Source organism: Oncorhynchus gorbuscha, linkage group LG01 (genome assembly GCF_021184085.1).
Source record: "Oncorhynchus gorbuscha isolate QuinsamMale2020 ecotype Even-year linkage group LG01, OgorEven_v1.0, whole genome shotgun sequence".
NCBI lineage: Eukaryota > Metazoa > Chordata > Actinopteri > Salmoniformes > Salmonidae > Oncorhynchus > Oncorhynchus gorbuscha.
Window position 1 is genome coordinate 41,105,103 of NC_060173.1, and position 17,897 is coordinate 41,122,999.

At 43.4% G+C, this 17,897-nt stretch overlaps 1 protein-coding gene across 1 annotated transcript in view; it reads left to right on the forward strand.

Moving 5' to 3' along the window:
• The window catches only part of LOC124007154 (potassium voltage-gated channel subfamily G member 4-like), a 58,022-nt gene extending 44,411 nt beyond the window's left edge, over positions 1–13,611 (forward strand). The window contains exon 3 of the mRNA XM_046317542.1: positions 11,668–13,611. Coding sequence (XP_046173498.1) covers positions 11,668–12,546 — 879 coding nt within the window. The 3' untranslated portion in view covers positions 12,547–13,611. The remainder of the gene's footprint in view (positions 1–11,667) is intronic.
• The last annotated feature ends 4,286 nt before the right edge of the window (positions 13,612–17,897 follow it).

Below are 17,897 nucleotides of genomic sequence, written 5' to 3' on the forward strand. Positions count from 1 at the left end.
GTCTGAGACGACCGGCAGGAGGAGAGTTACCCGACTTAGTCTGCGCGCAGTCCGAACAAGCAGCCACGAAACGGCGCGTGTCACGCTCCTGAGTCGGCCACCAAAAGCGCTGGCGAATAGACGCAAGAGTGCCTCGAACACCGGGATGACCAGCTAACTTGGCAGAGTGAGCCCACTGAAGAACAGCCAGACGAGTGGAAACAGGAACGAAAAGGAGGTTACTAGGACAAGCGCGAGGCGACGCAGTGTGCGTGAGTGCTTGCTTAACCTGTCTTTCAATTCCCCAGACTGTCAACCCGACAACACGCCCATAAGGAAGAATCCCCTCGGGATCAGTAGAAGCCACAGAAGAACTAAACAGACGGGATAAGGCATCAGGCTTGGTGTTTTTGCTACCCGGACGGTAAGAAATCACAAACTCGAAACGAGCGAAAAACAACGCCCAACGAGCTTGACGGGCATTAAGTCGTTTGGCAGAACGGATGTACTCAAGGTTCTTATGGTCTGTCCAAACGACAAAAGGAACGGTCGCCCCCTCCAACCACTGTCGCCATTCGCCTAGGGCTAAGCGGATGGCGAGCAGTTCACGGTTACCCACATCATAGTTGCGCTCAGATGGCGACAGGCGATGAGAAAAATAAGCGCAAGGATGAACCTTATCGTCAGACTGGAAGCGCTGGGATAGAATGGCTCCCACGCCTACCTCTGAAGCGTCAACCTCGACAATGAATTGTCTAGTGACGTCAGGAGTAACGAGGATAGGAGCGGACGTAAAACGTTCTTTTAGAAGATCAAAAGCTCCTGGGCGGAACCGGACCACTTAAAACACGTCTTGACAGAAGTAAGAGCTGTGAGAGGGGCAGCAACTTGACCGAAATTACGAATGAAACGCCGATAGAAATTAGCGAAACCTAAAAAGCGCTGCAACTCGACACGTGACCTTGGAACGGGCCAATCACTGACAGCTTGGACCTTAGCGGAATCCATCTGAATGCCTTCAGCGGAAATAACGGAACCGAGAAAAGTAACGGAGGAGACATGAAAAGAGCACTTCTCAGCCTTTACGTAGAGACAATTCTCTAAAAGGCGCTGTAGAACACGTCGAACGTGCTGAACATGAATCTCGAGTGACGGTGAAAAAATCAGGATATCGTCAAGATAGACAAAAACAAAGATGTTCAGCATGTCTCTCAGAACATCATTAACTAATGCCTGAAAAACAGCTGGCGCATTGGCGAGACCAAACGGCAGAACCCGGTACTCAAAATGCCCTAACGGAGTGTTAAACGCCGTTTTCCACTCGTCCCCCTCTCTGATGCGCACGAGATGGTAAGCGTTACGAAGGTCCAACTTAGTAAAGCACCTGGCTCCCTGCAGAATCTCGAAGGCTGATGACATAAGGGGAAGCGGATAACGATTCTTAACCGTTATGTCATTCAGCCCTCGATAATCCACGCAGGGGCGCAGAGTACCGTCCTTCTTCTTAACAAAAAGAACCCCGCCCCGGCCGGAGAGGAAGAAGGCACTATGGTACCGGCGTCAAGAGACACAGATAAATAATCCTCGAGAGCCTTACGTTCGGGAGCCGACAGAGAGTATAGTCTACCCCGAGGAGGAGTGGTCCCCGGAAGGAGATCAATACTACAATCATACGACCGGTGAGGAGGGAGGGAGTTGGCTCGGGACCGACTGAAGACCGTGCGCAGATCATGATATTCCTCCGGCACTCCTGTCAAATCGCCAGGTTCCTCCTGAGAAGTGGGGACAGAAGAAATGGGAGGGATGGCAGACATTAAACACTTCACATGACAAGAAACGTTCCAGGATAGGATAGAATTACTAGACCAATTAATAGAAGGATTATGACATACTAGCCAGGGATGACCCAAAACAACAGGTGTAAAAGGTGAACGAAAAATCAAAAAAGAAATAGTCTCACTGTGGTTACCAGATACTGTGAGAGTTAAAGGTAGTGTCTCAAATCTGATACTGGGAAGATGACTACCATCTAAGGCAAACATGGGCGTAGGCTTGTCTAACTGTCTGAAAGGAATGTCATGTTTCCGAGCCCATGCTTCGTCCATGAAACAACCCTCAGCCCCAGAGTCAATCAAGGCACTGCATGTAGCACCCGAACCGGTCCAGCGTAGATGGACCGACATAGTAGTACAGGATCTAGATGAAGAGACCTGAGTAGTAGCGCTCACCAGTAGCCCTCCGCTTACTGATGAGCTCTGGCCTTTTACTGGACATGAATTGACAAAATGTCCATCAAATCCGCAATAGAGGCACAGGCGGTTGGTGATCCTCCGTTCCCTCTCCTTGGTCGAGATGCGAATACCTCCCAGCTGCATGGGCTCAGTCTCTGAGCCAGAGGAGGGAGATGGTTGCGATGCGGAGCAGGGAAACACCGTTGACGCGAGCTCTCTTCCACAAGCTTGGTGACGAAGATCTACCCGTCGTTCTATGCGGATGGCGAGAGCAATCAAAGAGTCCACACTGGAAGGAACCTCCCGAGAGAGAATCTCATCTTTGACCACTGCGTGGAGTCCCTCCAGAAAACGAGCGAGCAGCGCCGGCTCGTTCCAGTCACTAGAGGCAGCAAGAGTGCGAAACTCTATAGAGTAATCCGTTATGGATCGATCACCTTGGCATAGGGAAGCCAGGGCCCTAGAAGCCTCCCTACCAAAAACTGAACGGTCAAAAACCCGAATCATCTCCTCTTTAAAGTTCTGGTAATTGTTAGAACAATCAGCCCTTGCCTCCCAGATAGCTGTGCCCCACTCTCGAGCCCGGTCAGTAAGGAGTGAAATGACGTAAGCAACCCGAGCTCTCTCGCTAGAGTATGTGTTGGGTTGGAGAGAGAACACAATATCACACTGGGTGAGAAAGGAGCGGCACTCCGTGGGCTGCCCGGAGTAGCAAGGTGGGTTATTAACCCTAGGTTCCGGAGGCTCGGCAGGCCAGGAAGTAACAGGTGGCACGAGACGAAGACTCTGGAACTGTCCAGAGAGGTCGGAAACCTGAGCGGCCAGGCTCTCCACGGCATGGCGAGCAGCAGACAATTCCTGCTCGTGTCTGCCGAGCATGGCTCCTTGGATCTCGACGGCAGTGTTACGAGCATCTGTAGTCGCTGGGTCCATTCCTTGGTCGGATCCTTCTGTTATGCAGGTGAATGAGGACCCAAAAGCGACTTGGCGAAAACAGAGTTTTTAATCCAGTAAAGTTACTTTACAAACAAAAGGCATAATACTACTCGTAATGACGAGAACAGACTGGAGACATGATCAAGAACTGCAGGTTGCCTCGGGAAGGCACTTGAACGTAGCAGACTCAGACACCTGCTCACCACGCAGCATCTGAGGGAAACACGACACGACAGGGCAATACATAGACACAGCACGGTGAATAATAGACAAGGATCCGACAGGGCAGGAACGGAAAACAAGGAGAGAAATAGGGACTCTAATCAGGGAAAAGGATCGGGAACAGGTGTGGGAAGACTAAATGATTGATTAGGGGAATAGGAACAGCTGGGAGCAGGAACGGAACGATAGAGAGAAGAGAGAGCGAGAGAGTGAGAGAGGGAGGGGGAGAGAGAGGGATAGAAAGAGGGAAAGAACCTAATAAGACCAGCAGAGGGAAACGAATAGAAGGGGAAGCACAGGGACAAGACATGATAATCAATGACAAAACATGACAGGACCTGTTTCAAATGATCACTTTGTTAACTGCTCAACACAGAATAGTTACATGCGCACTCCCTCGGAAATCGTTTGTGGAAAAATGTCCTTTCTTTTTTATTCAGCTATTTTCAATTGTATTCTTATTACTATAAAATAATTCCATGGGAATTATAAGAAAATCTTGTCTGCTAAATTAACTAATGTAGTCCACTGCCATATGGCATAGCCAGAACAGGGCCCAACATAAGGAGGAATTCCAGGTCTGTATCAGTGACTTGTAGGCTATGCACTAGCCCGGAGATGCTAAACGTGTTTATGTTAATTAATGGTCAATTACCGTGAGAACAGCAGTTATATTACATGACAGTTACCAGCTGACAAAAAGAGTAGAGGCAGAAGCCAAAGTATAGACATTCTTACAAGACCTTCTTCTAAGATAAAGCAGCAGCCCCTGGTTTGTGATCTATCCACTGTGCTCCTGGCCCTGTCTACTGTCTTCACTTATTTATACTGCAGTCTTACTTCAATAAGAGGAGCTTGCTCTTGTTACTCAGGGTTTCTCTGCACAGAAACACGCACGCACGCACGCACATACACAGCTCTTTGACAATCTGCCCAAATACAGTACTGTATTCACATTCACATACTGTATGTACACAGCCATAGACACAGACAGTTATAATAGCAGACAAAACATAATTTCACTGCAAATTATGGTAATGGGGTTCATCCGGAACAATTTTCTTGTTAGGGCCAGAGAACCTGTGAAGACAAATGATAGAGAGAGAGAGAAATATGGACAGAATCATACAGAAAATCTACATGAGCAATCACAAAATAAATACCTCATAATAATTTCTTTCTCTTACACTACTCAAGCTTCTATTTCAATGGGTAATTACTTTGTGGAAGTCTTGACTGTGACAATGAGACTTGAATGTTTTTACAGGTGTTTTGCAATAGCCGCTTGTGTGAAGTGAACAGAGAAATTAGGCTAGTTTTACCCAATGATTTAAACACATCTTTACACCCAGAACTGAATCAGCTAAGGCTGTCACAAGAGACTATATACAGTTGAAGTCAGAAGTTCACATACACCTTAGCCAAATACATTTAAACTCCGTTTTTCACAATTCCTGACATTTAATCTGAGTAAAAATTCCCTGTTTTAGGTCAGTTAGGATCACCACTTTATTTTAAGAATGTGAAATGTCAGAATAATAGTAGAGAGAATTATTTTATTTCAGCTTTTATTTCTTTCATCACATTTCCAGTGGGTGAGAAGTTTACATACACTCAATTAGTATTTGCCTGTAAATTGTTTACCCTGGGTCAAACCTGTTTCTTCCAGCATCTTCACAAGGTCCTTTGCTGTTGTTCTGGGATTGATTTGCACTTTTCGCACCGGAGTACGTTCATCTCTAAAAGACAGAATGCTTCTCCTTCCTGAGCGGTATGACGGTTGCGTGGTCCCATGGTGTTTATACTTGCGTGGTATTGTTTGTACAGATGAACGTGGTACCTTTAGATGTTTGGAAATTGCTCCCAAGGATGAACCAGACAGTTGGAGGTCTTCAATTTTTTTGTAGGCCCTGGGCAACGTGGACTTTTCATTTGATGCAGAACTTACTCGGAAACATGTGTGCTATGTTCCTGATTGTCAACTTCTGTCTGCAATTGCATTAATAAAGGTTTTTGAATTATTTAGTTAAATATATTGTCGTAATGCTAATTTCACCAATGAGCCAATGATGATTGACAATGATGAAAGGAACGAACCCTAACAGTTGCAAATGTGTCTTCCAAATGGACAATGACCCGAATCATACTTCCAAAGTTGTAGAAAATGGCTTAATGACAACAAAGTCAATGTATTGGAGTGGCCATCACAAAGCCCGGACCTCAAAGGTTTTAAGGAAGAGTTCACCAAGCAGAAGACATTTTTTATTTATTAAAACAATTTAATAATAATTAACCAATGGAGCCTTTATCCTGACTGACGTACAATTAGGTCTTCCAATCTCAGTAGCTAATCCTATTTATTCTCCTCACTCGTTATACTATAGATTCTATAGCCATGTGGATGAAGATTGAATTCATCATCTCTCCATTGCTACCCATCCCGGATCCGGGATCGTGACTACAGGCTCAAGCTCATTAGCATAACACAAAATGCAAAAAATATTCTTAGAAATATTTAACCTCCACACATTAACAAGTCCAATAGCTCAAATGAAAGATAAACACCTTGTTCATCTATCCAGCAAGTCAGATTTCTAAAATGTTTTACGGCGAAAACACACCACATATTTATATTACACCACCACCGAAACAAAGACAAGAGGCAGCCATTTTGTCCCAGAAAATATAAAATTATAAAAGCAGGATTAAAAAATAAATCATTCACTAACCTTTTGAAAATCTTCATCAGATGACAGTAATAGGACATGGTACAAGGTACATTTATGTTTTTTTCAATAATATGCCATTTATATCCATAAATCTCTGTTTACAATGACGACATTTTCAAAAAATGCTACTCAAATGTCCGGAGAAATGATGCTAGCTCCGACAGATAACGTCAGATAACAAGCAATACATATGACTAAATATACATGTTCTACATATAGTTACAAAGATACACTTCTTCTTAATGCAACCGCTGTGTTACATTTACATTTACGTTACAGAATTCGTTCACTAGGCTATAATATGAGACGGCGCTTAGATATTAGCAGTATGTCTCCTCTACGTTTGGAGTCCACAGAAACCCAAAATAACCACATAAATATTCCCTTACCTTTGATGTTCTTCGATCAGAAGACGTAGAAGGAGTCATACTTACCCAATACATCGTTTGGTTTCAAGTTGTGTGTCTCTGTATTAGCATATACTAACAGCTTCAGCTGAAATGCACCCAAAATGACTTCTGGTCCCGCACTCTTGCGCATCAAAACTTCAAAATTACATATTATATGTCGACTAAACTGGTCAAACTAAGTGCAGAATCAAGCTTTAGGATGTTTTAAACGTGTAAAACAAGAATCAGCGCGAACAGACAAACCGACATCAATTGGTGTTTCTTGGAAAAAGAGAGCCCACCAATTCAGACGTGCGTAATAGAGTGCATGTATTGTCGCGTGACCCGAACGTTTTAGCCCGCCAAAAGACGAGGGCGCGTGTGATTCTCACAATGAACACCCCATTTGAAAGCAGACATCGCGCTGAACACATACAAACTGTTCCCAGATCCGTAGCTGCCTGGGAAGGGTGGGGGCGATGACGTCAAAGTTGGCCCAACTTTTCTGTTGACGAGAGAGTTTGGGAGAAAGGCTGCCCTGAGAGTTCTGCTTTACATACAGACATAATTTAAACGGTTTTAGAAACTTTAGAGTGTTTTCTATTCAATAATAATTATTATATGCATATATTAGCAATTTAAAAAATATATATATTTTTACTTTGGGCACGCACTTCCTCCAAAGGGGGCAGTATTCAGCCCGAGTTTTAAGAGGGTATTAAAGGCTTAAAGGCTTAATAAATACATTGAACATGATCAGACTTGTCTCACTGTCTCTTAACCTCAGATGTTAAAAACAGGTTTTCCTGAACAGCAGCTCATCTTGAATTACACAACGTGACAGCAATCCATGCTTTGGTTTAGTTTCCCTGGCAGTGTTTCCACATGCAAACATTTTAGCATTTGTGGCACAAATCCCATTCAAGTCATGGGGCTGATATTACAATCTTTCGCGCATCATGTTCAAATAATTTATAAGTGATTTAAATTTGAGATCATTTTTGATGATGTGGACATGATGCACGAGACATGCTAATATCGGTCCCATGATTTGAATGGGATTTGCGGCACAAATGCTAAAATGTTAGCATGTGGATACAATGCCAGGGAAAATAAACCAAAGCATGAATTGTTGTCATATGTTGTCCATAGACTGCCTACAAGGTAAGGAAACCAATGTGTCATTTTGTCATTTGGGTGAACTATCCCTTTAATTTATTTATTTTAGGTTTGAACCAAAGCCTTGGAAATGAGTAGACACATTTCACACTAGAAATTGTGGTGCCATTGAGTGATACAACACTGCTATTCTGTTAGAAGCATCTCTGAGAATGTTGCTAACCCTTTCTGACTGTAGCCAAATAAGCTGTCATACATGTCAGGCAGTTGGTTGTACACTATGTTATTCCCATTGGCCCTTTTTAATTATTCAATTCCGTCACTACTTGTTAAATTCTGCCTTTGGAATTTGTCAATACCGATCTTGATGATTTGTTTTCCAGTCAGAGGCAAGTTAGCAGTAGCCACATTGAATTGACTGCTGCTGTTAAAATGAGACGTCATTGACATTTGTTACAGAACAAGTCAGTGAGATAAGATTAGAGGGAATGCCTTAGCTCTGAGAAATCAAGCATCATGCAGATGAGTGGGAGAGCATCACTCTGCCTTAATGTGCTCAAAATCCCAGAACACAAGGAATATATATTTACCTCTTAGCCCAGGTCAGCCCTCTGGAAAGAGAGGAGGGGGGAGAATGAGTGAGGGATGAATAGATAGAGTAGAGGTTGAGAAGTCCCAGGGGTTGAGAAATGGCCAAGAGATGGACTGAATGTGAGTGAGAGACAGGAGGAGTAGAGATTACATATCCATTAGTTGGGAAAGATTCCCAGATCCCTTTGGCTTAGGAAAGGTAAAAGTCCTACTGAGAGAAGTACAAATCTCCCCTCCAGTGGCCAAGTGCATGATCGCCTGTAGGAGCTGGAGGGACAGTGAGTAACCTCTCTACATTGAGGCTAATAACCCTACAGCAAGCATCAGGTTAAAGCAGCTCTAACTCTACCACCACTGTACTGACTGAAGAAGGCACGAAGGCACAGAAAGATAACAATGACTCCCGCTCTGAGAGAGTGAGAGAGAGAGGGAAAGAGATTAGGGGGAGGGATGTGTGAGAAGGAGAGAAAGTAGGGGAGGGAGGTGAAAAATGAGGGTGAGAAAACAAGTGTTTGTGTGAGGGATAAAACAGAGAATGTGTGTGTGTGAGAGGGATGGTGGGAGAAAGATGGGTAAGAAGAGAGGAAGAGGGATAGAAGCCAGCCAGGGAGGGAGTGAGGGATGAGAGGGCTGATGGGAGAGGCAGGGACAGGTGAGAGTGAGGAATGAGGCGTGTGTGTGTGTGTGTGTGTGTGTGTGTGTGTGTGTGTGTGTGTGTGTGTGTGTGTGTGTGTGTGTGTGTGTGTGTGTGTGTGTGTGTGTGTGTGTGTGTGTGTGTGTGTGTGTGTGTGTGTGTGTGTGTGTGTGTGTGTGTGATCAGTGGATATAGCTGGTGGCAGTTTCTTTCCATTTGGTCTATGAGTGTTGAATTACCTGCCCCTCTTAAGGCGGTTAAAGGGGATTCTGGCTTTTTTGTCTTTTGGGGTCATGCCCAGTGTGTCGAATTAATCTTTGATCCTGCGTAATGAATTGATTGTGTCCCACTTAGCTAGTAGCATGCAGAGTAGGTGTTAGCTGAGGATTTATTAATTACTAGGGGCCCAGTTATGACTTCTAGGACTTTTTTTATACCATTCTTCAACCCATGGTTATGGTGGACTGTACATTGAATTATAATAGGGAGCATAGTGTACAATAGTATAAATACAGTGCATTTGGAAAGTATTCAGACCCCTTCCCTTTTACCACATTTTGTTACGTTACAGCCTAAAATTGATTAAATTACTAGTTTTCCTCATCAATCTACACACAAATCCCCATAATAAAAGCGAAAACAGTAAACAAATATGTTTAAAAAAATACCTTATTTACATAAGTATTCAGACCCTTTGCTATGAGACTCAAAATTGAGCTCAGTGCATCCTGTTTCCATGACCCTAAGCACAGGGCCAACAAAATGCAGGAGTGGCTTCGGGACAAGTCTCTGTATGTCCTTGAGTGGCCCAGCCAGAGCCCGGACTTGAACCCGATCAAACATCTCTGTAGAGACCTTCAAATAGATGTGCAGCAACACTCCCACTCCAACCTGACAGAGCTTGAGAGGATCTGCAGAAAATAATGTGAAACCCTCCCCAAATACAGGTGTGCCAATCTTGTAGCGCCATACCCAAGAAGACTCGAGGCTGTAATCGCTGCCAAAGGTGCTTCAACAAAGTACTGAGTAGAGGATCAGAATACTTATGTAAATTATATTTCAAATTTTTCTAAAAACCTGTTTTTGCTTCGTCATTGTGTATAGATTGATGAGGGATTTTCTTTTAAATTTTAGAATAAGGCTGTAACGTAGAAAATGCTGTGGAAAAGGTAAAGGGGTCTGAATACTTTCTGAATGCACTACATATACCCTATTGCCCGCACTGATCATGGAACTGTGTAATGACAACCACCAAGTATTGCACCATGCATTAGGTTCAAACTGTAATAACAGTTTGGTTTGCGCTCCATAATGATTTAATATAATTTTTCCATTTAGAAAAAGCTCTTATCTAGAGTGACATACAGTGCACTCATCTTAAGCTAGCTAGGTGGGACAACCACATATCACCGTCATAGTAAGTACACTTTTCCTCAATAAAGTAGCAATCAACAAGGTCAGAGCTAGTAAAGGGGAAAAAAGGGAAGTACGAGTGTTAGTTCACGAAAGGCTTCTTTTTTGGAGGTGGGGGAGGGTAGCTCTTCAAAGAGTTAGGGTTTCAGATGTTTTCGGAAGATGGCCAGGGACTCTGCTGTCCAAGCTTCAGGGGGAAGCTGGTTCCACCGTTGGGGTGCCAGAACAGACAAGAGCTTGGACTGGGATGAGCAGGAACTGCCCTCCCATAGGGGTGGGAGGGCCAAGAGACCAGAGGTGTACTCAGTACTCGGGTTAGGGTGTAGGGTTTGAGCATAGCCTGAAGGCATTGAAGTGCAGTTCTTGTTCCTGCTTCGTAGGCCTTCATGTACAATATTTATTGCATTAAAATATTATCCACTATTACTAGTGATCCTCAGCAACAACCACATGGCTGTGACAGAATTTACAGGGAAGCAAATTAAGTTCAACGAAACATTGAATGGAATGATACTAAATGTAGGCTACTAACTGAATGGGAACTAACACTAAGTTGGCAGTTAAATGTGTGTTTATTACTCACAGTTGCTACTGATAGAGGCGAATAATATTTAGCATGATACAAATAGTAGGAAACAGAATGTCAGGGTATATAATTAGAACATTCAAGGGTGCACAAAGGTTACATTTGGAGCAACATGTGCCCACATTAAAACCACATGTTGTACTTCACTGTGGGAAAGGGGCAGAAATATGTGTCATGTTGATATGCTTTTCAGTTTTCTGCTGTATTACTGGTTTCACAATAGTCTCCAGTGTTCATAAGGAAAAATGATCTAAAACAACTGCTATTGTATTTGCAATCCCTTTCTTCAAGCGGATTACTCATTTAACTCGGGCTTATCAATAGCTCTTATCAATTTATACATTGCAGTGAATGGAGAATGCTGTTATTTCTTTCTGGAAAAGAAAGCAGATGTTTTTCCACTTGAAACCAACAGGGTTTGCTCAATCTTTTTCAGGGTTTCCTTGCACGTAAAGGTGGTGGAATTATTAGGGAATCAAGTCAAGATCAGAATATGCTTATCTGTAGACACACCTCTGCCACATCCCCATTTCTGTGATCTCCACCCCAAATGAATAGCTGACTGACACATGCGTTTCCCCATACTAAAGTTCAAGGTCAGAATGCTCGAAGACAGGAAAGTGCATGAAAAAGGAATGAAGTTCCATTTAGGCACATGTAATTCCTCCCTAGATGATTATCTAACCTGCTGATTTCTGTCCCTCCCCTTGTGTGTGCCTTTCTCTCTCTCTCTTCCTCTTCAACACTCTCTACCTACTCCTCTCTCTGTTTGTCCAAATCCCCCCCCCCTCTCTCTCCCCAATCTCTTAATCTCTCTCTCTGTCTATCTGTGCCACAGGGTGAGTGTTCTCAGAAGTGTCGCCATATGTTCATCGTGGAGACGGTGTGCGTGGCCTGGTTCTCCCTGGAGTGGATCCTGCGCTTCATTCAGGCTCGCAGCAAGCTGGAGTTCATCCGAGGGCCCCTCAACGTCATCGATGCCATGGCCATCCTACCCTACTATGTGTCCCTGGTGGTGGATGAGGATGATCCGGCCCTGGACCATGAGAAGGCCGGGGGGACCAGCTACCTGGACAAGCTGGGCCTGGTGCTCCGGATCCTGAGGGCCCTGAGGATCCTGTATGTGATGAGGCTGGCCCGTCACTCTCTGGGCCTGCAGACCCTGGGCCTGACGGTGAGGAAGAGCACCAGAGAGTTTGGCCTGTTGCTGCTCTTCCTGTGTGTGGCCGTCACCCTCTTCTCCCCGCTGGTTCACCTGGCCGAGAGCGAGCTGACCGGAGCCCAGGACTTCAGCAGCATACCCGCCTCTTATTGGTGGGCCATTATCTCCATGACGACAGTGGGCTATGGCGACATGGTGCCACGCAGCATCCCTGGCCAGGTGGTTGCGCTGAGCAGCATTCTGAGTGGCATCCTCATCATGGCCTTCCCAGCCACCTCCATCTTCCACATGTTCTCCAAGAGCTACCAGGAGCTCAAGCAGGAGCACAACCGCCTGTTCAAAGAGGAGTGTGCGGCTGCAGCGGCCCTGGCGGCAACCAGCAGGGAAGGTCAGGAGGGGAGCGAGGACTTCCCTCCCCCAGGGCTGCGCCACATGTGCCCAGACACGGAGAGCACTCGCTCTCTGGAGTCCCTGTCCCGTCTTGAGAACGGCGGTGTGGTCTCAGGGAATAACCAGCATAGCCAAAGCCCCAGGCTGCCAGCTGGAGCCTTCTAGACAGATAGACAGGCCTCACCTGCCCTGGCCCACAGACCTCACAGCACACTAGGAACAGGGAGGCCTCAGCAGGCTTACTAATCACAGACTTAATAGAAGATGCAGTAAAAGATCCAATCCAAAGTAATTTTTTCCATGGCTGTCTTTATCTCTGAAAATATTGCGTAGCTCACCCACAACATAATTGTTTTAATTTTAGTCTCAATCTCTATCTGAGATCAGAATGTGCAGACCTGGGCCAATGGAAGCCATAGCCATCTGTCTACACTAGACCCATCTGTACTGAGCTCAACTCTGCTGATTTTATTTCTGAGAGGCTTTGAAAGCTGTACTTTAAAAAAATCTCAGATGGAAGCTTCTGACTCTCCCATGCTGAATAAACCCTCTCTCTTTCTCCCTTTGCAACAAATGCAAAGACACACACAGACTAACACTGGATTTGGCTGCTTGAGTGTCTGGAGTCATGGACATGGAGTTATTTTCCACTCCACCACATCTTCCGTCGTGACCGGCAGGAAGAGGATATTGGATGAGCAGTGATCATAGTCCTTTTATAATCTACAGGAGACAGAGAGCCATCGGCATAGAATTAACTTTGTTTGGCTCCAAATAAAAACACAAGTCATCTCAACTACGCAGTTGTCGTAGTTTTTTGTCTTTCTGGGAAGATATGTCCTATCTTATTCCCTGAAAAGATCAATCAGAGAGGGTATGTGCCGGGGTGAAACATTAGTCCGTGTAAGTGAGATAAAGCTGCCAAGACGCAGCATCATATGATGCAAAATGCATCAATACCAGCTGTATTTCTGTGTTTTGAAAGTTATATATCGTGAAAACTTGATTGCTGACATGCAAAACATTTTGGGACTATATCAACAATAGACTAATGAAATAAATACCAAAAGATAGTTGTTGTTTCTTTCTTTAAGGGCCCTACACACCCTACATAAAGAGCCTACGTAAACAGAGTGATGGAGCATCAACAAATCAAACTTTATTTGTCACATGCGCCGAATACAAGTCTAGACCTTACCATGAAATGCTTACTTACAAGCCCTTAAACAACAGTGTAGTTCGAGAAGAGTTAAGAAAATATTTACCAAATAAATTAAAGTTTTAAAAAATGATAAAAAGTAACACAATAACATAACAATAACGAGGCTATATATAGGGGGCACCGGTACTGAGTCAGTGTGCAGGGGTACAGGTTAGTCGAGGTACGTTGTACATGTAAGTAGGGGTGAAGTGACTATGCATAGATAATAAACAGTGAGTAGCAGCAGTGTACAAAACAAACGGAGGGGTGTCAATATAATGGTCCAGTCATATACTGTCCATTCCAAAATCTTTGCCGCACAAAAGTACATACAGTTGAAGTCGGAAGTTTAGGTTGGAGTCATTAAAACTCATTTTTCAACCACTCCACCAATTTCTTGTTAACAAACTATAGTTTTGGCAAGTCGGTTAGGACATCTACTTTGTGCATGACGCAAGTAATTTTTCCAACAATTGTTTACAAACAGATTATTTCACTTATAATTCACTGTAAACTTCCAAAATAATTAACTTTTTACTACTTTAATACACAGTTGAAGTCGAAAGTTTACATACACCTTAGCCAAACACATTTAAACTCAGTTTATCACAATTCCTGACATATAATCCTAGTAAAAATTCCCTGTTTTAGGTCAGTTAGGAATACTACTTTATTTTAAGAATGTGAAATGTCAGAATAATAGTATAGAGAAGGATTTATTTCAGCTTTTATTTCTTTCATCACATTCCCAGTGGGTCAGAAGTTTACATACACTCAATTAGTATTTGGTAGCATTGTCGTTAAATTGTTTATCCTGGGTCAAACGTTTCGGGTATCCTTCCACAAGCTTCCTACAATAAGTTGGGTAAATTTTGGCCCCTTCATCCTGACAGATCTGGTGTAACTGAGTCAGGTTTGTAGGCCTCCTTGCTCGTACACGCTTTTTAGTTCTGCCCACAAATCTTCTATAGAATTGAGGTCAGGGTTTTGTGATGGCCACTCCAATCCCTTGACTTTGTTGTCCTTAAGCCATTTTGACACAACTTTGGAAGTATGCTTGTGGTCATTGACCATTTGGAAGGTCCATTTGTGACCAAGCTTTAACTTCCTGACTGATGTCTTGAGTTGTTGCTTCAGTATATCCACATAAATTTCCTGCCTCATCAAGTCATCTATTTTATGAAGTGCAGCAGTTCCTCCTGCAGCAAAGCACCCCATAACATGATGCTGCCACCCCCATGCTTCATGGTTGGGATGGTGTTCTTCGACTTGCAAGCCTCCCCCTTTTTTTCTCCAAACATAACGATGGTCATTATGGCCTTATCGTTCAATTTTTGTTTCATCAGACCAGAGGACGTTTCTCCAAAAAGTATGATCTTTGTCCCCATGTGCAGTTGCAAACCATAGTCTGGCATTTTTATGGCGGTTTTGGAGCAGTGGCTTCTTCCTTGCTGAACAGCCTTTCAGGTTATGTCGATAAAGGACTCGTTTTACTGTGGATATAGATACTTTTGTACCTGTTTCCTCCAGCATCTTCACAATGTCCTTTGCTGTTGTTCTGGGATTGATTTACACTTTTTGTACCAAAGTACGTACATCTCTAGGAGACAGAACGCGTCTCCTTCCTGAGCTGTATGATGGCTGCGTGGTCCCATGGTGTTTCTACTTGCGTTCTATTGTTTGTACATATGAACGTGGTACCTTAATGCTTTTGGAAATTGCTCCCAAGGATGAACCAGACTTGTGGAGGTCTACAATTGTTTTCTGAGGTCTTGGCTGATTTCTTTTGATTTTCCCATGATGTCAAGCAAAGAGGCACTGAGTTTGAAGGTAGGCCTTGAAATACATCCACAGGTACACCTCCAATTGACTCAAATTATGTCAATTAGCCTATCAGACACTTATAAAGCCATGACATAATTTTCTGGAATTTTCCAAGCTGTTTAAAGGCACAATCAACTTAGTGTATGTCAACATCTGACCCACTGTAATTGTGATACAGTGAATTATAAGTGAAATAATCTGTCTGTAAACAATTGTTGGAAAAATGACTTGTGTCATGCACAAAGTAGATGTTACCGACTTGCCAAACCTATAGTTTGTTCACAAGTATTTGGTGGAGTGGTTGAAAAACGATTTTTAATGACTCCAACCGAAGTGTATGTAAACTTCCGACTTCAACTGTAGACAACGATGCTCCTTCACTGTGTTTGCGTAGTTTACGAAAAGTGTGTCGGGGCCTTTACCTATACAAATCATTAATGTAGCATTACTCTGTTGGCAGACATCCTATGTGGCTTTTCTTAATACCTGTCTTTACATACATAATAAAGATCACATCCTCCAAGCCCTAGGTCATCTAGCATGCATGAAGCAGCATGGCCATAGCTTTGTTTTGACCTCGCTACCACTCTTTAACCTGATCTCTTTGTGGCAGAAAGTATGTCTAGGTTAGGTGACCCTCTTCTCCAAGAACTGAGTCCATGGGTTAAAGGGCCACCAAATCTCCTTAAACCCTGGGTGCGGAGAGCAGAGGGCAGGAGTCAGATAGGGCCCCCTAGACAGCTGTGGCTGTAATCTAGATGATACAGGGGATTAACAGGCAGATCATAAGGACAGGTACTTAGTTACAGTACACTACTGAAATGCACCCTCTGTTGTTTTGAATTGTTTTAGGATCCAATCCACTTCAATCACACGGGAATCTTGTAATCATAGAATTCCTTGTATAGGGTCTATCATTTAGAATGATGTAAGACATGTTATAATGTAACAAACTTGCATAGTTGGCATATTATCCTAATTTTGAGTAATGTCATAATGTAATCATAATGGTTCACTTGGGCTTATTAGATGTCTTTTAACTGCACTGGTAGATGGATGCCTCTCTGCATGCACAAAACCTTGCTCTAAAGATTATTTTAGTGGTATATCTCATGAGGTATTGCTCGATAAGGCTATTGACGTAGCACTTCTTCAGATTATTTGGTCTATCAAACGTAATAATTTACGTCCAAAGCCCCAGTCATTTAGCATATTGTCCCTCTCTACTCCAGACTTGGAACCATTTGATTGTGTCTGCCTCCATTTGACCTATTTCTTAAAAAGGTCATTTTAATGAATCACCTTTAACCGTTTTATTTAATTGGAGTCAACATATAAAGATTGATTGGAAAGTTAGGAAATGAAGGTTGAATGGAGAGGAGAACCCACTAACAGAGGTATGAAGTTGGATTTTAAATGTGAAGTGAAAAGTCAAGCTACTTCGGTATTAATCGATGCATGTAGTTCTGTTGCTTTTAGTGGCACTTCATTAAGTTGAGGTGTGCCGTCTCATAAGGTGGCTGGCATTGATCCAAACTGTACTGTATATAACACCAGATTTATTCAAAAATCAAACTAGGGCATATTCCTAGTTAAATTGCATTCAATTAGGAGAAACTGATTTCTGCAATCCCCAGTGGCATAACATTCTGCGGAGTGGGAGGAGGTCAACCAAATTCCAAGCTCTTTCAACATCTCTACTGTACAGTAGAATAAATGCAATACTTGTTAATGCAATACTTGTACCTCAAATGTAATTGTAATTGTGAGCAGCAGCTTGTATGTATGACGACACAATCGGAAAGCCAAGAAGCTGACACTTTAATGTGTATATTTTATACTTTATACTTAATCTTACAGTAGAGGAGGATGAACTGAGTGAGTGATATACACTGAGCACACAAAACAAGAACACCTTCTTAATAATGAGTTGCACCTTTTGCCCCTCAGAACTGCCTCAATTTGTCGGGGCTTGGACTCTACAAGGTGTCAAAAGCGTTCCACAGGGATGCTGGCCCATGTTGACTCCAATGCTTCCCACAGTTGTGTCAAGTTGGCTGGATGTCCTTTGGGTGGTGGACCGTTCTTGATACACACGGGACACTGTTGAGTGTGAAATACACAGCAGCGTTGCAGTTCTTGACACACCCCGGTGCGCCTGGCACTTACTACCATACCCCGTTCAAAGGCACTTAAATCGTCTGGCCCATTCACCCTCTGAATGGCAGACATACACAATCCATATCTCAATAGTCTAAATTCTTTAACCTGTCTCCTCCCCTTCATCTACACAGATCTAAGTGGATTTAACAAGTGACATCTATAAGGGATCACACTTTTCATCTGGATTCACCTGGTCAGTCTATGTCATGTAAAGAGCAGGTGTTCTTAATGTTTTGTATACTCAGTGTATAAGTGCCAAGTGACTGGTCCACATGCCATGTCATGTTTAGACCAGCTGGGGGTGTTATCATGAAGACAATTTGCCAAT